Source organism: Myripristis murdjan, chromosome 21 (genome assembly GCF_902150065.1).
Source record: "Myripristis murdjan chromosome 21, fMyrMur1.1, whole genome shotgun sequence".
In the NCBI taxonomy this organism is placed as follows: domain Eukaryota; kingdom Metazoa; phylum Chordata; class Actinopteri; order Holocentriformes; family Holocentridae; genus Myripristis; species Myripristis murdjan.
Genome location: NC_044000.1, coordinates 20,201,947 through 20,221,734, shown reverse-complemented (window position 1 = coordinate 20,221,734; position 19,788 = coordinate 20,201,947). Strand labels below are relative to the sequence as shown.

Here is a 19,788-nt window from a genome sequence, read left to right as displayed (position 1 = left end):
GCATGGCAGTAAATAATTCCATTGCCCTGCATTTGGCCTCTGTATGAATGCTCATCTTGTTCATTATTATGCCGCCAGAGACAACAACATCATAGTCTGTGAATTCATATTTGGCAGACCTTTTTCACCTATTGTAAGGAAAATAAGACTTCTAAGATTAAATACTTTTGCATTGTCCATACAGCTATTCTCAGCTGACATGTATTATGGTGAAAATGCTTTATAAAACAAGGTGTTATGCAAACCAGTGAAATTGTAAAATTTCACTGTGAAAGAAACATGGATGTTAATGGGAAAAAAATCATTTAGGCTTTCTCTGCTCTTTAGGTTTTTGTAGGACACTAATGTATCATATTGATTCCAGTTGATTGTGCCCTGTGTTAGTTAAAGTGCTGCAGTGACAGCTTTTAAGTCCTGTCCGTGGTTTAATAATTTCTTTTACAAATAATCAGATGTTAATTAGCTTCAGTGCAGGGTCAATAGACCTCTACAACCCCCCTCATTATCTCCTCGGTTTTACAGGAAAGATGTTCCAAGCTCCAGACCTAAACCTCATTGTTGAGTTCATCTTCATGTTCTATAAGGAGAAGCCTATTGACTGGCTGCTAGACCACATTCTCTGGGTCAAAGTCTGCAATCCTGAGAAAGATGCGGTATGTAGACATTGTATGGTGTGTATGGGTGTGGGATTATGGGACAAGAGTTGTTCTTCTTCAGTGTCTTTCATCCGTCATCCGTCTCTTTATTTTACAGAAACACTGCGAGCGGCAGAAGTCCAGTCTACGTGTGCGGTTCAGGCCGTCTTTATTTCAACATGTGGGACTCCATTCATCTCTTGCTGGAAAGATTCAAAAACTCACGGTGAGTCCCCACCCTAGCTTCTTCTGTTTCAAATCCAAGTGAGCTGACTTCCGCCCTTACATATTGTGGTGGTATGACTACTTATTCACTTGTTGACTTCCTCTCTCTGTGTATGTAGGACAAGGACTTCCTGAAGCCATTGCTCCACAAGATGCATGTTAACCCCCCAGCTGAAGTGTCCACTTCAATGAAGGTATCAGTTAGGAAAGCCCCATATTTCACGACACATATTTTCCCTTCAGCTTTAATGTGCAATTATGTAAATAGGGATGTCTTTTTATTTACATGCAGACAGTATCCCACTGAGAAATGTTTCCTTCGCAAAACACAGCCTACCACATGAGAATAGGAGTGATTACAATGATAAATGGGAAAGATTAAGACCAAAGTTATTACAAAAATACAAAACGATAAACAGCAATAGGTGATAAATGTGGGACAAATCGATGTGTACTGTATTGTGCAGGTGTACCAAGGCCACACGCTGGAGAAGACTTACCTAGGAGAGGACTTCTTCTGGGCCATTACTCCTACTGCAGGAGACTACATTCTCTTCAAATTCGACAGACCTGTTAGCATAGAGAAGTAAGTAGAGAGGAAGGATGTGTTTAAGTGCCATAAATGATTTTGTGCATGCTTGCATATAATTTACATGCAAACAATATTATAGAGAAGAAAGCAGTGCCAAACATATGTATTGATTATCTGATGCTAAAGTGGGCACATACACAGGCACGTGCAAAGACTAGCTCTTCTCTCCCTTTTCTGTCTTTGAGCGATTCCGGGTGAGCTTTAGTGTGTATATGTGTGTCTCTGGGAATCAGGTTGAGCTAATGAGAGCCTTCTAAAATAAGCATTCTCAGTCCAGCCTCCTACACTGCAGAGTCGGAGGAGAGAGAGAGGGGAAGACGGTTACCATGAAGGGAGCTGATAGCAAAGCTCAGAAAAAGAAGGGTGTGGTCTTAGATCAGGGCAGAGCTGAAGAGGAGAGAGGATGTTAATATTTGTGCATGTGGGCAAGCGTTTTAGCGACTGATAATCTTATCCGCTGTTCTCGTAAAGATACTGTGGGGACAGAGAGAAGGGTTGACAGACATGCAATAGTAGCTTTTTCTCTCAGTCTGTCTGTTTCTCAGCCACTCACTCTTACTTGCCATCTGGTGCTCCAGTTTCTGACTTTAAGTGTTCTGTGTCTGTTCTTGAGTGACACCAATTACACCGTCTGGGTCTTTCTTACTCTGCTGATAAGAGTTAACATCTCATCAGCAGTTGGTCAGTAGAAATAGCTTTCTTTATTTTCTTTCTCACTCTGTCTAGTCTATCATCCTTACTCAGCAGATCTCTCTCTTGTTCTTTATTTTGTCCTTTAATGATTACTAGAAGTACTAACTTGTGCATAATTGACATACAGAGAACTGAAGCTAAGAAAAACACTCAGTTGTAGATTCCCATCCAAGTTTACTATTTTTAGATGGCTGGTGAAGCATTGTTGGCTCCCTGTCTGTGATCTTTTCCATATTCAGCCCTCTTCATCGCCAGCAGACAGTAAAAAGAAGAAAACGGATAGCTTTGTAAAGCTATCAGCCATAAAGACAGACTGGTAGCACTGATAGGCTCTTAGCTGTCCTCCATGAGCACTGTGTGTATCTGTATAGGGCTATTTGCATAAGACAAATTGTGAGAATGTACTTCCATTCCATTTCCCATGGATGTGAATATGAATGAACTTGTGTGATTTGATTGGCAGGTTCCTCTTCCGCAGTGGGAACCAGGAGCACCCGGGGGACAGGATAGAAAACACCACAGTGGAAATACTGCCCTTCTCGGTAGGGAAACTGATGGAATGTGCGCAAATGCAGTATGTTACCACTTTGTGCTGTGATTTGCTGTTTGGATTGGATTAGATTATCTGTTAGTCACTCACATGTACATATTGTAGTAACTGATTATTGGCAGAAATTGGAACATGATCTGTTTCCTCTACCAGAGTTGAGGAATTCTGACACACACTTCCCAGTGTAGACATGAATCTAAGTATTTGTCTAATTGCTATTCAAGAGAATATTTAGTCATTTGCATCCGTTACTGTGTGCATATTTTAGGAAACTGGACAGCAGACCAAAGACAAGTACAAGCGAACTGAGGACCGCTTTTACAGAATCGGTAAGTGGACCAGACAATCTAACAATACTACACAGCTTCATTTTCACACCCAGCCTGAGAGCTCACAGATTCTTGTGTGTGTGTGTGTGTGTGTGTGTGTGTGTGTGTGTGTGTGTGTGTGTGTGTGTGTGTGTGTGTGTGTGTGTGTGTGTGTGTGTGTGTGTGTGTGTGTGTGTGTGTGTGTACGCGTGCATGCGTGTGTGTGCATGTGCGCATGAAGACTGAAATGCAGATCAGATTACATGCTCACCACGGCTCTGCCTCAGACTGATAGACATTATGCAAACAGCTTGTTAACTGCTCAGTCGCAACCTTTTTCTCCCTAATACATCTGCAGTGCACCCTATGTTGCATGTGAACATTACGTCACGTCCAGTTGCTAGTTGGCTTTGTTTTTGCCTGCTGCTTCATTCTTAACCTGCTTTTATTATATTGTAGCATGATCACTGTTTCACTGCCACAGTGATGGAAATATTGGACTATTTACTATACCAAGTGAAACTATACCTGTGTAGTGGTCCCTTGCGAGTGTGATATGTCAGCTGAACTGATCTGAGCTGAATATGTGCAAATTTGGAAACATCAGCCTACTGAAGCTAGTGGCTCCTTGCAGTTGAACCAGCTCCATGATATATGAAGCTGCTAGAAAATAAGCTCTACGATTCATGAACATGGCAGCGGGCTCCGATTCAGAGCCCACACATCTTCTTCATCTGAACCCAAAATGCTGTGACTCCACTCCACTTACCTCACCATCTGTTCTGTGAGAGCTACCTCTGTCTCAGCAAGAAGGTCATTAAGTTGGAGCAAAGATTTTCCGTGCTCTACAAAATTGAGGAAGCTGAGAGGCACTTAACCACTATCATCCTCAGCCCTGCTCAAGCCACCACCAGTGCTGAAGAGATGAATGCCACTGCTCCCTATACTGCTGACGCTGCTACTACTCCAGCGGCTGATTCTCCTCCAGCCACTGCTCCTGTTCCTGCTCTAATCACCATCCCTGAAGAGCCCTGGCTTTGGCTCAAAGGGGTTTCCCAATCAGCCCCCCAATTTGTTTAAAAAATAATGGTAAAAATGTCCTGTCACAACTCCAACTATTCCTAAATACCAGCAAGATCCTTGATCTGTTACAGTCAGGGGTCAGAGTGCTCCACAGCAGTGAAACAACTTTGTTAAAGGTAACAAGTGGCCTGCTACTCTCTGTTGACTCTGGGGAGAATACCACCCTGGTTTTACTGGATCCTTAGCACTGCCTTTGACACAGTGGATCATGACATTCTTTTGACACATCTCAAACAGTGTATTGGTATTAAGGGCATCACTAAACTGGTGTAAATATCAACTTTAACATAGAACATTCTCAGTGGCTATAGGTCAGTTTTCCATCTTCCACTGCCCCTGTCACTTGTGGGATCCCACAGGGATCCATCCTGGAGCCAGTTCTATTCTGCCTGTACATGCTTCTTCTTGGAAACATCATTAGGAAGTATAATGACTCCTGTCAGATCTATGCTGATGATTCACAACTATACCTCCCACTTAAATCTAGGGATTCCCCATAGCCTCTCCTTGAGCTAGGAATTGCTCATAGCCTCTCTTTGAGCTAAATATTAACAATATCAGTCCCTGCACATCCAGAAACCATTTGTGAGCCACCTGTGAGCTAGGCCACGTCACCTCATATGTGAAGTCACATGCAAAAAACTGGGTGTTATCTTTGATTCTGAGCTCTGTCTTGACAAACAAATCAGTTCTTTTGTTAAAAAATAGTTACTATCTGTTAAGAACCATTTTCAAACTCAGGCTGATTCTGTCTTTCCATGATATGGAAAAAGTTATTCCCACCTTTATTACATCTTGACTGGACAATTGCAAATCCCTCTATTTGTGCCTTGGTCAGTCTTCATTAACTCGCCTGCAGATGGTCCACAAAGCAGCTGCAAGGATTTTGAATGGTTTTCATTGACCTCCCATTCATTTTAGAATTCAATTTAAGACCTTTCTGATTGCTCTCAATGCTGCTTAATTTAAAAACCATCATTTTTTAAATCTGGGCTGAAGACATATTTTTATTCACTGGCTTTTTTGGCCCAGTAATCTTTCAATTTTTTGTCAGGTCTGTAATTTTGCATTTACCCTGTGTTGTTTATTGTTGTTTATTTATTTTTACTTTAAGTTTTGTATTTTATGTCACTTTGTACAGCTTTGTGGTGCTGTCCTCTTGTAAAGCACTTTGGTCGGCTTAAGCTATGTTTCAGTGTGCTCTATAAATAAACTTTACTTACTTACCTACTTAATACATTTTCCTCCTACCCTGTTTACAGCTGATGTTTCATACTCTCTTTGACATTGTTCACTCCCCACTTTTACCCTTCACTTCAATATCTTTTTTGAATGTGCTGTTTGTGTCGTATGATCTTGGCTTTTTAAAAAAAAAAAAAAAAAAAAGTTTGGTATTCATTGCAAACATGATATAAGTACATTGTATGCGTGTTTGTGTGTGTGTGTGCACGCTGCAGGTCAGTTTCAGAAGGGTGTGGCAGAAGGGGCTGTAGATCCTACCTTCAATCCTATAGTGGCACTGCGGCTCTCTGTTCTTAAAGATTCAGCTGTGTGGGCCATCCTCAGTGAAGTAAGCCAATTACACTTTGTACCTGTAATCTCCTGTCCAATCAGATGCTGAGTACCATTCTGTACTATGACATACTGCCTCCTTGTTTCTGTCCAGTAATGCATGTGGTGTTGTGCTCTCTCCCTACAGATCCATATAAAGAGGATAGTGGGCTAACTGACTGTGGGGGGGCACATCAATCATGGCCCCTGGGGCCCTAGAATCTCCTAGACTGCAAACGCAGGGCCTCTGGTGCCTAGCAACCAGCAGTGACATCATCCGAGCCCACTAGAGTTGCTCTTCTAAGCTTGTTTGAGGAATGCCATCTTTCTCCTCTCTGGCTGTTGTGTTTCTGTCCTCTTCCTACTATACCTTGTTATTTTGCTTCTCCTCCATCTATTATTCTCTTTCTCTTTGCAGCTCTCCTTCACTCTTGTGCTCTTAATTAATTTGTGTGAATGTGAATACTACTGTAAAAAGAACAACAGCTGTGTCTGAAGAAATCTATTCCCAGCTCTGGCTTTCAAAGTGACTGTTTTTGTTGCTCAGCAGCTTTGAACACAATCAAAACACACATGGTTGAATGGAGACAAATCATCACATCTGGGGAGAACCAGTCATCTGGCCACTGGTGTTGTACATGCTGCCTAAAACCCTATCTGTTGCTCTATGCTGCCATCTCTGGGTGAGCTGGGGCATTGCACTGTCACTAGCGCCACAGCAAAGCCCCTCAATGATGAAGAATGTTGTCATCACTGCTGGCCAGTTGTTCTCTGTTCTCTACAAAGATGTAGGAGCTTAAGCTCAATACCAGGCCGATACTGACATACAAAAATGTTGTTCCTCAATCCCAGGGCTTTGTCAAACTCACCCATGAAGAATACTCTGCTTGTCCCTGTAAACTAGGCTGAGTATGAGCTGTTCCCAAATCCTGACTGTTGCCAGTTGGTGGCACAGTTGACCCCAGGCCTGATTCCTTTTTAATGATCCCAATCCATCAATAAAACAACAGATAGAGTGAAACCATATCTATCTCACCCCCTGTGTGACAGGGTGTGTATGACCTCAGTGTCCATTTATAGGAAACCAATCAGACATTGCCTTGGCATCATTTTCCTGAAGGGATATATTGTTATATTGATATATTATTACAACTATGACGATCTATGAAGGTGACTTAATTTATTTAAAATAAATCTTTAATTTGTACAAGAGGTAAAAATATATTTTTTATTCTATTAAGAGATGTTTATGCTAGTTAAGAGTCTGTTTTGTTTGTGTTTTTTTGTGGTTTTGTTTTTCCTTTTCAAAACCGCTATTGTTTTACAGCTAGTTGATACTTGTTTTGTCTGCTGGTACAAGTAGCTTAGCTCTAGCTGCTGTACTGGTTTCCTGTCACTCAAAGCCAAACATTACACCTAAAATCATTTATTTCCGATGCTAAAACTAAATGGAAAGAGAATTGTGAATGAATTCTATTGAAGTAGTCGTTGATCACTCCAAAATTGGAAAAATGTGCCTTACATCCATGTTCATTGAAATTGCCTCAGCAGCATTACTCTGATCTGTTCCCTCCCACTTTTGCCTTCATCTCGTTGGCTGGTTATCATACTAATCAGTGACAGTAATATATACAACATTGAACATCTTTTCTATCAGTTGCTGATGTGATACATTGGGAGCAACAGCTCTGTGTAACTCTGAGGTACACTGAGAAGTCTCCTAGTTTGAATTTCTGTCCGCAAACAGGAAGGTTAGTTGTATCAGATCACTATCTGAAACAGCATGGTTTGCACTTTTTATTTCCCTCCTCATCTTGTTTAGTAACAGTCTATCCTTCCTTGTTGTACATTTCCTTATCCTCTCATAGTAGATACTCTCAGTGACTCTTTGTAATTCATGTAATGATTTACTTTGTCCAATCAGGTAACTGGTTACATATCTGGACAGAATCTTACAACAACTGTACCTTTTTATAAATTGTGCCATTTCATTGCAGTGCTGGTAGGCAGACATGACCATGAGGTTGTATATTTCCCTTTGATTGTAAATATATAGAAAAGCAATGAGCATCATCACCCCCCCTCAAGCTGCTTCATTTCATAGTTTAATAAAGCCATTTTACATGGAAACATGTTTGTTTTGCAGCCATGTTTGGAGGGGAATCTGTTAAGTGAACGGTCATTGTCATTTTACATGTTAGTGGTTTATTCAGGGGCTAGTGGAAGTGCCTTTTGGTGGAGTGTTTGGTAAGAGTTTATTTGGAAATTGAACACAACAGCGACTCAATTGTTTTCCAACCATGCTCTTGTTGGTGCATGAGTAATATTTGTACTTTATTAAAATACATAATGTCTCATTTGCACATAGCAGGCCTGTCCACCCCCTGATCAAACCATCCATGATAGAGCTGTATTTAACTGTCTGAAGTGGCTCCCTCTCTGCCTCTTCATCAAATTGTTTTGTTTATGGAATTGGGAGAAGATGAGAGCAAGCCACTTGAGGGTGAACAAGGTTGTTTGGAAGGGGAAAGACGCTTTCAGTCATGTTCATTTCATTTGATTGGTCTCTGGTTCTTGTCCTGCATTCATGCACAACTTGAGGCTGAATAACACACACACAAAAAAAACAAACAAAAACAAACCGATGGTTGTGTGATCCCTGGAGATCACACTCTGTAATAAATTGGAGATGTAAAAGAAAGGACCTCTGCCCTTCCCTGACAACTCTACACACCCATCAGTTCATGTGCCTTCATCATGTACATCTATGTATGTCTGCCTCTGATGATTTTGACATGAGTTTTCATGGACATGTTTGAAATAAATGAAAAAAAAGTTGATACAAGTCATGCCCATTTTCTGTGTTTGGTTTAGTTCAATTAACATTACCTCTTCATCTGCATTATCAGACTTAAATATGACCATGAAATACCAGGGTGTGGTAGAGGACTATTAATTATGTAACTATTGTGACCAGGGAAAAAAAAAAACATTTGAATACAGACATACACTACGATTTGAGGCCGTTTTGACATTATTTTTATAGCCACACGACTGGTTGTAGACTTGAGTTTTAGTCTCATCGGCCACTGTTTGCAGTGCGATGTGCAGGGGGAGCGGGGACTGATCCTGGCCTGATCGGATCCGATCAACAACCGACTGGACGGTCAGGCGAATATCTGACGTCAGAAATTATGGTCGATAGTCGCCAGCATGAGTCGATTTCAGAATGTCAGCGCTTTTTTTCCTCACTGAGCACGTCCGGTGCCTCAAATACGGCAAATACAGCCTCTTTCAGCACACACAAAATAATAATAATAATTCAGAAAAGTCTGCAGTTTCACATGAGTCTCGACTTCAAGCTCAGCAACAAAGTAACCAAGTAAACCATCAGGAGCAGAATGAGGTGTTTTAATCATTTTCAGAAAAAAAGTATTCTTTCGTTTAAAGTGATCCCCTGGGGCAACAGGCTTACAGCTCCACCTGTAGCCTATATTGTGTGTGTGTGTGTGTGTGTGTGTGTGTGTGTGTGTGTGTGTGTGTGTGTGTGTGTGTGTGAGAGAGAGAGAGAGAGAGAGAGAGAGAAGGTTTCAAACGAATCTTTGTCCTCAAAACGCACCTTTTTAAAATCTGCTTTTACTTGATTAACTCCTTACTGTGCATGTCTCATAATCTATTGTATTATTACTTTACTCTTTGATTGTTTCGTTATCTTACACTCAGTAGCCACTTTATTAGGTCCACCTGCACAATCCAATACAATTCAATACAACTGTTGTGCCATAAAGCTTCCTTTTATGATGCCTATAATATATACAATAAACTATTTTTAAAAGATAAAGTTTATGACAGAGCTGTTACCCTGAACTGCATTAGACTGTATAGGTGGACCTGATAACGTGGACACTGAGTGTAAATAAGGCATATATACTTTTTAATTTTTAATTTTATTCTTTACATACTTTACTTTAATGCTTTTAATACTTTTATTTAGTTTATTTTATTGCCATTTTAACTTTTATTTTGCTGGTATTGTGACTATTTTTGAAAGCTGCAATACAAATAAAGTATTATTATTATTATTATTGTTGTTGTTGTTGTTGTTGTTGTTGTTGTTGTTATTATAGGCCGATGTGCAGGAGCGACGGGCCGTTTTATTTTGTTTTACACGTGCTCTGTGAGTTGGAACAACATAAAAAAAAAAAACTTGTATTTTAACCTGTATTATTTTTCAGAACAATGGCCCCACTATATTTTTTAAATTTACTTTCAAGTTACTAGACTACAGCGTCTCACTCAAATGAGCCTCAAACTCCTGCACCGTCGTTTGACACAAAAAACTACAAACCGTCCCAGCATACATTGCTTGTATACGACACATCCGTTTTCCCGTCATGCAGTTCTCGAAACATGGTAGCCGATAACTTTCATAACATTGATGTTTGTGTCGCACACTGCTGAAGTTTCGCAGCTGTGAGTCTGGTAGTGGATCCGGATAATGCCTAAGTACTACGAGGAGAAGGAGGAGGACCTGCGGGCCTGCGCCGGCATCAGAGAGGACTTCAAGGCCTGCCTGCTCCAGCACGACTGCGTGGTAAAGGTAGGCTACTGTCAGCGTCTGTCCTCTGCCACCGAGGCCAGACTGCATGGCACGAACTATCACATCTAACTCCTTTTTTTTTTAAAGTAGTAGTAGTAGTAGTAGAAGAAGTAGTATTGTAATTCACTTTAATCAGGGGGAAATCCGCTCCTAAGCAGCGCCGTTTATACAGAGAGAGCGGCGAGCCAGACTATATGGCATATAGTCTGGCTCGCTTCTCTCGATTCGATACTATCACGATAATTGGGTACCGATTCGATATGTATTGTAATTCTTAAGTATTGCGATTTTTTTTTTTTTTAATTGCCCTCTAGTTTGTGGATGTAAAGTTCCCTCAAGCTCTGGTTATCCCAAAGTTCACAATGGATCATTTATAGTGCTGTGAGGTTTCAAAAAATGGTCTCACTACGTGAAATGGCTGCTACGGGGGCTAACATCATCACACATTTTAGAAGAGGTGAAAGTAACACATTCATACTGCATGTTTTTTCCCTAAGATCTAGCCTAACTTAGAGCAATATTTAGTCCTGTTGCCAACAACCTTGCATGGCATGCATGGTGCCAACATTTACTTCGGTCATCTAGTTTCATATGATACCAGTATCTTTACTTTAAATTGAGTCAGTAATACAAAAAAGAAAAAAAAAAAGATTAAAAAAAATTGTAAAAAGAATCGCTTAAATAAATCTATTTTCCCCCTCTACTAAATATGATCTTTGAATGGCAAGAGACACTTTCAAATTCCAACAATGTCCTGTAAAGTTCACTCAGCAGCACATATTTGAGTAAAATTTGAAATACATGGGCCATTTATTCCCACCAACATTAAGTGAAGGGCGGCAGCAGGTTGTGTAAGTTATTTGTACAAGCTGACACTATATGGAAGTAGGGATGGTACCGATACTGGTATCGGGAAGTGCCCAATATAGCCTTATTTGGTCATATCGGAATCGGTGAGTACGCCTGTTAATGCACCGATACTACCACCGATACCACCACGTGATGCGGATGCACACAGGGCGCCCCGCCTGATGCCGACCGGTTTTTTATTCAAACAAGATTTTGTCAATATAAAAAGTATTTTTCCAAAAAAAGAGTCTTGAAAAAGAGGGGTCATCTTAAAATCAGGGTCGTCTTTTATGCAGGTGAATACGGTAAGTTGCAAAATGTCAGCCATTTGGCAAAACAGTTTGAGTAACATCCAACTACATTGGATAATAAAAGAACAGTTCTGTGGCATTCATTCTCTGTATGTTCTTTCATGTTTTACAAAGGGTTAACCTGATGACAGCAATCATATCATGTAAGGTTGGTAGTGTACAGCAGAAGCACGCTGGTATCGGATCGGTATTGGCTTTTAGGCAGAATTTAGTATCTGAATCGGATCGGCAAGGAAAACATGGTATCGTACCATCCCTATATGGAAGTGTCATGGTTGACACTTGGGATCCTCAAAGAGTTTTGTGAGTATGTGAACTTTCCAATAAACAAGCTCAAATGGAAAGTGACACACCAAAGAAGATTCAGGGAAGAGTCTGTTTTAATTTTCCCAGAAATGATGAACACACTCTGTTCCTCAAAATGCCTCCAGTCTCCGTAAGCCTTTGTAGAAGTAGTGATATAAAGTTTTGGATCCGTCCTGGTATCCGATAGTTGATCTTATCTGTGTGCAATGTTTGGTTGGATGAAAAAAAAAAACCCTATACACTCTGTTTGTTGCACTTCTTGGAGTGATGTTATGCAGATTATGCTTACTGAATGATCCTGGTGTATTCTGATCTCTTGATCTGTCAGGAGGGGAAAATGCCCAGCGAGTGTTTAAAGGAAGGCCACTGCAAAGCCCTGCAGACGTCGTTCTTTGAGTGCAAGAGGTCAATGGTAAGTCAGTGGTGACTGCCTATGAGGCATCAATTATTCCTTTAAAACAATAAGAAGCAGCACAGGGCACAGACCCGGGCAAATGTTAAGCAAATTCAATGAGGATCCCATCGATAAGTTTGAATTTGATTCCCTTTAAGTTACGCGTAAACTGGGTTTTCTAAAATGTCCAGGGACTGCCTCATGTACAACCATTGCATATGCACCAGTTGACTTGTAAACTTTGACCCGTCCGTATGGAGACAGAGCCTGAGAAACGACTCCAATGGCAAAGTAGTGAAATACATAAATAGGGTGGCTGATGAAGCTGTTTGCTAGAAGCTGATGTCAGTTTGCAGTAGGTGGTGTAAACTAGAGTACTCCTGGTTTGAGTATCTAATCTTCATAACCACTTACATCACCCAAATTCAGTTTTATAAATACGAGCAGGAGTCCTGACTTGAGAAGTACTTTGACTAAGAATCATTTTAAGTTATAAACTGTAGCAGGGGCCATTTTGTTCAAATCAAAGCTGCTAATTACAACATTTTTCATTCAAGATCACTGAGCTCATGTTTCAAGTTGTCTTATGCCTGTCTTGTATTTACAGCTGGACACAAGGTCTCGGTTCAGAGGAAGGAAAGGATACTGAGCAACCACTGTGGGACAACCGAGTGCTGATTCTGCAACAATGTTGAGTGGATACCAGATTAGCAATTGTAAATACTGATTAAATTCAGTCCAGATCGCTCTTTTCAAATGCCTGCGTGTGCAGGATATGCTCATTTCGAAGGGCACTGCTTCATGAGTCTGAACTGGCGTGGGAAATGACTGGGGACTGCTGAATCTTTGAAAACATGCTGGCAAACTGTGTGGAGCAGATTACTCATTACTGGCTCCTTGCAGACATGCCAAGTACTGCCCAAACACTGGGGCTCTGACACACAGGAGTGTGGCACTTCTTTAAGTCTTGCAAAAAATGTTAATATATTAACATTCAGTGACTGTGAGTGTGTGTGTGTGTGTGTGTGTGTGTACTGTGTTGTTGAAAATAAACACTTAAATACAACAAGATATAAACATATCTCAGACTTTTTTAATCCAAAATTTGAATACAGGTACAGCTGTAATCTAAGATACATGTGATTCCAGTAAGACAATGAAAATGAAATGTGTTGAGGCCGTGCACACACAAAAGGCTCGTTTACTATCAAGGCACCAGTATTTATGTCCTACGAAAATGAAAGAAAACGTTACAGATTACTCAGCAGTGTAGCTGAACGGCTCGGAGGCAGTCTGCCTGTCATGTATGGAATGTCTGGTTTGGACAACTGACCGTTTAGCAGATACGCCACCAGGGACATCGTACAAGGTGACATCTGTAGGCTTGTGAGCTAACTTTGGGCTTAAGCCTGGCTTTTCAGACTCAACAGTAGTTTATTTTTAAGCAGGGTGCAAAACTGGAGCAAAATTAGATCTACCAGTCTAAAATAACTTTTAAATTGTTAGAGGAACTTTGACTAAAGCTAAAAGTTGGGTTTCTGGGAGCCTTACCCTTAACTAGGATCCACAAATCATTAATTCCACCTGTGGTCCTTGACTTTTTTTTTTTTTTTGGTACAACTACGAAGTATTCCACAAGGGAAAACCCCCTCGAGATTGGTTTCTATCTCTACGCAAAAGATTAATGCTAAAAGAGATTCTATTTGCTTGATTCTAAGTGTTTACATAAGTGCAGAATACAAAACAAAGTCAAAAATTAACTTTAATACAGTTCGGAAAACTCTATAGACAATGTTTGAGGTACCAATTACAGTTACATTTTCCTGTACTGTATTCCTTTTTTAAAATTACATTTGAACCATAGAAAGATAGTCTGTGTAACAATTTAAATTTCAAACTAAAAGAATGGTCAAGATGAGGCTTGTTTCATTAAAATTTGAAATTTAAAAGCTGACTGAACTACGTTTTACAGTTCAGTTAAGTGCTAAACGTCATTTCCACTTGGTAGCAGCATGCAAAATATTTCTCTTGAGCCAACATCCTCAGAAAATTACACACCAATTACACATAAAACCAATTATTAAATTTAAACTTAAAATTTTAATGAGGTACCAATTAGTTACATTTTCAGTTACATTTCTGAAAATGTAAATTTCTGATTAAAATGGTGACTCTTATCACTTGTATCTGCCGATTTTCTCGTTTATACTTTTCAAAGCATCCATCATCTACTCTAACATCCTCATATCCATTTTCCTCTCAAGGAGGCTTTTGATGGCTGCAGCCCTCTCACTTGAGCCTACTTCTGCAAATTACATCTGTAGTATGTGTGAGTTTTGGTCATTTTAGGTCTAAACACTGGACGGTGTAAATGGTGGTATGGTCACTTGTATCCCTTCTTTATCCTTATTTCAAAGAATCCATCATCATCCGCCTAAACACTTCCATGTCCACTTTCTTGATGATGAAGACCTTGTGATTCTTCTTCAGTGCATCGATGGTATCCACTATCATCATGCCTCTAGTGTGTGTGCCTGTTAGCTCAACGCTCACCGCATAATTGTCGCTTTCTAAAATGAATTTATCATCAACAGCCGCTGCCATGGCATATGAATCGCATGAAACCAAGCCACTGCCAGCAACAAACTCTTTGTCGAAGTCCCCGCTGCGTGATGCCTTCATGCTGTAGCTGAAGATACTGGCCATGAAGCGAGCCTTGTCGGTGCCCTGAGCCAACCAGGCGTCACAGAAGTCCTACCACACAACACAACAGCAACATCAACACACTGCACCTGACATCTCTCTGTATTTTCCCAAGATACATCAATATAGGGTTATTACCAAGGCTATATGCTGTAATTTGTCTAATAAATCTGTGCTGAAATGTAACCCTGATGGAATATAGTCTTACCCAGTCCAGCTTGTTGTAGCAGGTAAACTCCCAGCAGGCCAAGTAGGTGGGGCACAGGTATTCGTTCAGTACAATGTATGCAGCTTCTGGGTCAGCTGCAAAATTGAACTCACCGCACACGGTGGTGTTTCCTCGTGCTAATGAAGTGCAAAGTGCATACCACATTAAAAACCAGGTTGTGTAACAGAGTTAGCATTACTGGTTGTAAGTAAAATGCAGCATAGGGAAACTGTACAAATTGATGGGGTGGATTTTCTTACATTCTGTGTTGCCTCCCATGATGTAGAGAGCTTTGAGTTTGCTGGGTATAGTTGGATCCATCCTCACAGCCAGAGCCAGGTTGGTGAGTGGTGCTGTGGCAACTATAGAAACCTGGGAAAGTCACATATGCATGACTACATGCGTACTGACACATTTTTTTTTAAACAAAGGTAAAATGTGACAAATTCCATTATAAATGAAGCATCGTAGTCAAAAAGAGATGCCCTGGCCTATGAATTGTACCCCCCCAAACATAAGTTAACATGTTTGTCTGGTATGAGTCCAGCAAACATCACATTATTTAATAACTTTTCTTTCCAATGAAAATGAAAGTTATGATGCAAACATTTACACTCTTGTCAAAATAACTGAAGGCAGTGTCTTTTATACAGCATCATTCGACCCTAACACACAGAGCAAACCTCTCACCTCTCCGGAGTTCTCACGGACGATCCTGCTTATAGCGGACACAGCACTCTCCTGTTGGATCAAATCCAAACCAGGAGCGTTGAGGTCAGGGACATCTCCCAGCCCGTCCTTTCCGTGGAAGTTTCCAGCATCGATGCTTTTCCCAAGGATGGGCTTGGCAGCACCTCTGAACACTGGAATCTTGACCATTAAAATAACAAAACACTGGGTGAATACAATCATACCATGTGGCAAAATAAAAACAAAATAACTATATTGCTCTTACTGGTGCTCCAAGATGTCAATTTACTAAAACCCTAAGATACTGACAAGATGACTGTTTTGCTGGTGTGGCATATTATTGGACAGAGGTTATGAAACTGGCAGTTTTTGGAGTTTTTAGATTGGAGACTGAAGAAAAATTTGAATCACAGGACATTCTGTGATGTGACACAAGATGACATCTGGAGCAACAGTGATACAACTGCTTCCTGCTGCTTCGGTGAATTGGCCATCAATATAACAAAACTAATATATAAGATTTGGTCTTTTCAACTTTTACTATTTCAGCGTACTAGTCCAAACCAGAGGAATTCCCTCCTTATTTCCGGGAACAAAAACAACTAGCCTATCTAAGATGTGCACTCCTGCAATAGTTGTAAGAGGCAAATTTGCCTTATTAACTCTAACCAAGGTCATTGTGGTTGTTCTGACTCTGCCTCTAGTCATGTGGCTAAGGAAACAACAATTAATTGTTATGCAGCTCCACAAAGAGCAGCCTAGTCATAAGCTGATGCATACTCCAATTAGTAAATGTCATAATGTAATGTCTGAGACACCGCTCGTGATACCCATTTCCCCTCTCAGTGAGATAAAATAACCGCATTGGAACGCTGCACTCACATCTAGTTTTCCGCAGGCTTGGAGAACACGCAGGGTGTTCTTACACACGTTGTCCACTGATGTGTTTCCATGGACACAGGTGATGCCCAGGACCTTCACATTGGGGGAGGACAGTGCTATCATGACGGCCTGAGCGTCATCCACCCCGGTGTCTATGTCCACCAGCAGCTTCTTCATATTAGGGCCTAAGGAACACAGACAGTTAAGCTTGGTTTAACTAAGCACCTAAGCTCAGTTTAGTTACAGTCTCATTCAGTTAGTTAGTGAGTTAGCTGAACATATTTTTCCTATATTACTTCAACAGAAATTTTAAGTTGAACTGTGTAAGAGAGTTTTTAAATTTAATTCAGTGAATTGTGCAACACCTATCAGAAATGATAAACGTTTAATAAGACAATAAGACAAGTCCTACCTGTAGCTGAGTGTGAAAAAGGCAAACTGTAGCAAACTGTAGCAATCGGCACTCCTCGTCTCACAAACTGGACCAAATGGCTGTCACATGCAAAACGGGACCTTTAGGCAGCAAGAGCAGAGAAAGTTCAGTGGGAGGGAGAAGTTCAGCAATAAGAAGGGAAGCGAAACTGAATTATTAGTCAGCTTCCAGTTCTAGGAAGCCGGGTAAGGCTATCGCATGGGGGAGAAAATTCCAATGAAAGAAGGAGAACTAACATGACAAACACCACATTTCACAAAACACCTGCTGGGTCAGCTCTTTCTGCTGACTTTTTTTTTTTTTTATTATTGTATTTTGCAGCTGGTAATTTGATCATGTCTCATTTGCAGATCATAACCTAAACTATTTGTGTGGCATGTCTCTAACAAAAGCCTATATTTTAAATGATAGTGCATATACACACTAAATTAGTGTTTGATTAATGTTGAAAAAAACAAACAAACAAAAAACATATCCTCTCAACATGTAGTCATGTGTCCTCAGTCGTCCTGCTGCAGTGTGCAGGTTTGTATTGATTGACATGATCTGTGCATGGGATGGAGGAATGCACGGTGCAGGGTAAAAATTCAGCTGAATTTGCATTAAATCTGGTTGTTTTAACCAAGATTATGCTGCAAGATGATTTTTAAACTACATTTAAGTTCCACCTAATAGACTAATAGACTAATCTGCAATTTTGTAAATTTCCAGTTTATTCCTGTTAATTCCCATATATTCCCATAAATTCTGATTAATTCCCATGGAAAGTTTCCAACTTTGAAAATTGCAACCCGAGTTTTAACTGACACTGAAATCATTACAGTTTAACACAAGTTTGTGCTTAACCTTTTATCCCAGTCATAAATATAACAGCTGCTCCATCAGGACCTGCACTCACCGAGGCTAAGCTATGGTGAATGTGCTTTAACAAAACGCACAGGACAAAACTAACGGCCGGGCTGCAGTCAAACCAAACAACCTCAACAATACACAGCGTCACATTAAAGCCCGAGGACTCTGCCTGAACATTCACACCGGGCTCGCTGTCACTCCTCCGGCTCACCTCCACAAAGAACTGCTGAAGATCTTAAGTTTCACTGCTGCTCCAAGACGTTGGATTACCGCTGTCATACAGTGACACAGTGACACAGAATCATGAAGACCTGAGGAAGAGGAGGAGAAGGAGGATGTCATCAGTGCTCATTCTGACACCATGCCTTGCTGCCATAAATATGATGCTGAAACGTGGCAGCCAAAAAACAAACAAAAGAAAAACATCATTCCCACCCATCCCTGACTCACTAACTATTCCAGCACTTTGCAGATTACTGTATATAGCCTGAGAACAGTTCCCATTCTGTTGTATACTAAACATCAAAGTGGTGTTTATTTTAATTAACAAAACTTATGATGTGCAAAAAAATAAATAAAGTAGTGGACCCAGTGGTCCCTCGTTAATCGCGGGAGTTACGTTCTAAAAATAACCCGCAATAGTACTACTTCGCAATAACCCGCGAAGTAGTCAGCTTTATTTATTTTATTTTTTTTTTTTTTACAATTATTATAGATGTTTTAAGGCTGTAAACCCCGCACTACACACTTTATACACTTTTCTCAGACAGGCATTAACATTTTCTCACTTTCTCTCTTGTTTAAACACTCAAAGTTCAAACCTTCGTAGAAAAATAAGTCCAGTAAAAAAAAAAAAAAAAAGCAACTGCACTTAAAAAAAAATCTGCGAAACTGCGAAAGGTGAACCGCGTTATAGCGAGGGACAACTGTACCGCATGTCCCTGACAACGGGGTACTTAATTCAAATGATCTCACTACGTTGCTAAGCAGTAATAATAATAAAATGACCCCGTTTCCTGCATTTGACATGAATTTCAGCAACATATTTTGACTCCGAACACCCAGCAGTAAAACACAGTCACTCCGACATCTCCAATCCACATTTCAAAGTTCAAGTTAGATAACAGGCCGTTGTGGTTGAGGTGCTGGCTAAAAGTATGCCTACATTACAGTGCAGTGAAGGAGCTAAGTTAGCAGGCTAACGGTGCTAAGTCACTCCAAATGAAGACTTTACAGCAAAATATTGAACATTTGCCACAATATACAAAAAAAAAAAAAAAAAAAAAAAAAAAAAAATACAGTCGGCTTACATCAAGCCGGGCGCTTAAACATTACCATACGCTGCTGTCGCTGGCTTCTCTTAGCTGTTTTTCACTACTTCTTGGTTATTTTCACTCCTATGAGTCAGGCGCGGTAAGATGGTGTAAGACGGAGCAATGCAACGTGGACTCGCCCACTCGCCGTGCTTCTCCTTTGCAACCTGCTTATTGGAGCATTTCCGCCACCTACAGGACTGGAGGGTGGCATATTTCCCCAATCCATCTTTTCTTCCTTTTTTAGCATATGCTCAGTTTCTTATTCCTGTATTTGTTGCTGCAGTTTGTAGGATTAATGTACATATTTAAAATTTAATGCACATTATGCACATTTGTAAGGCACATATTTGTATATTTAGTATTTTTTTTCTTTCTTTTTTCTTGCTACTTCTCATAATGGCAACTGACCCAATTTCCCCTCACGGATCAAAAAAGCATTTCTGATTCTGATTCTGGATTTTAGTAGCTCCTGCCGCTCCTGCTTGTATTTACTGCAGTCCAGGAATGCATGGTTGACTCTGATTGGTTGCAGTGTGTACACAGTCCTGATGGATGTTCACCTGTCCTGCATAGTGTATGACTGAGTCCTGTGTGTCCCAGTCTGAGG

General features: G+C 40.5%; 3 protein-coding genes across 6 annotated transcripts in view; 2 read left to right on the top strand and 1 right to left on the bottom strand.

The window, feature by feature from the left end:
* The window catches only part of mgat4a (alpha-1,3-mannosyl-glycoprotein 4-beta-N-acetylglucosaminyltransferase A), a 34,232-nt gene extending 25,750 nt beyond the window's left edge, over nt 1–8,482 (top strand). For all 3 annotated transcript variants that reach the window (XM_030080397.1, XM_030080398.1, XM_030080399.1), the window contains 8 exons: nt 523–653; nt 754–861; nt 980–1,054; nt 1,328–1,446; nt 2,609–2,687; nt 2,964–3,024; nt 5,544–5,656; nt 5,786–8,482. In XM_030080397.1, coding sequence (XP_029936257.1) covers nt 523–653; nt 754–861; nt 980–1,054; nt 1,328–1,446; nt 2,609–2,687; nt 2,964–3,024; nt 5,544–5,656; nt 5,786–5,812 — 713 coding nt within the window. In that variant the 3' untranslated portion in view covers nt 5,813–8,482. The remainder of the gene's footprint in view (nt 1–522; nt 654–753; nt 862–979; nt 1,055–1,327; nt 1,447–2,608; nt 2,688–2,963; nt 3,025–5,543; nt 5,657–5,785) is intronic.
* A 1,534-nt stretch (nt 8,483–10,016) lies between these two features.
* On the top strand, nt 10,017–13,168 carry coa5 (cytochrome C oxidase assembly factor 5). The gene is made up of 3 exons (XM_030080957.1): nt 10,017–10,237; nt 12,032–12,115; nt 12,705–13,168. Exons 1-3 carry the CDS (start codon nt 10,136–10,138, stop codon nt 12,744–12,746), a joined length of 228 nt encoding a protein of 75 aa, XP_029936817.1. The 5' UTR covers nt 10,017–10,135; the 3' UTR covers nt 12,747–13,168.
* A 466-nt stretch (nt 13,169–13,634) lies between these two features.
* LOC115379959 (inosine-uridine preferring nucleoside hydrolase) lies at nt 13,635–19,337 on the bottom strand. Of its 2 annotated transcripts, none has more exons than XM_030080955.1 (8): nt 19,201–19,337; nt 18,077–18,176; nt 16,993–17,093; nt 16,581–16,765; nt 15,699–15,878; nt 15,269–15,380; nt 15,009–15,145; nt 13,635–14,851 (listed from the first exon to the last, which is right to left on the bottom strand). In XM_030080955.1, the coding sequence occupies exons 2-8, from the start codon at nt 18,142–18,144 to the stop codon at nt 14,504–14,506; spliced, it is 1,131 nt and encodes a 376-aa protein (XP_029936815.1). In that variant the 5' UTR covers nt 18,145–18,176; nt 19,201–19,337; the 3' UTR covers nt 13,635–14,503. The 2 variants fall into 2 exon arrangements, with proteins under 2 accessions (XP_029936815.1, XP_029936816.1); XM_030080956.1 differs by having other exon boundaries at nt 19,176–19,315.
* Between the last annotated feature and the right edge of the window lie 451 nt (nt 19,338–19,788).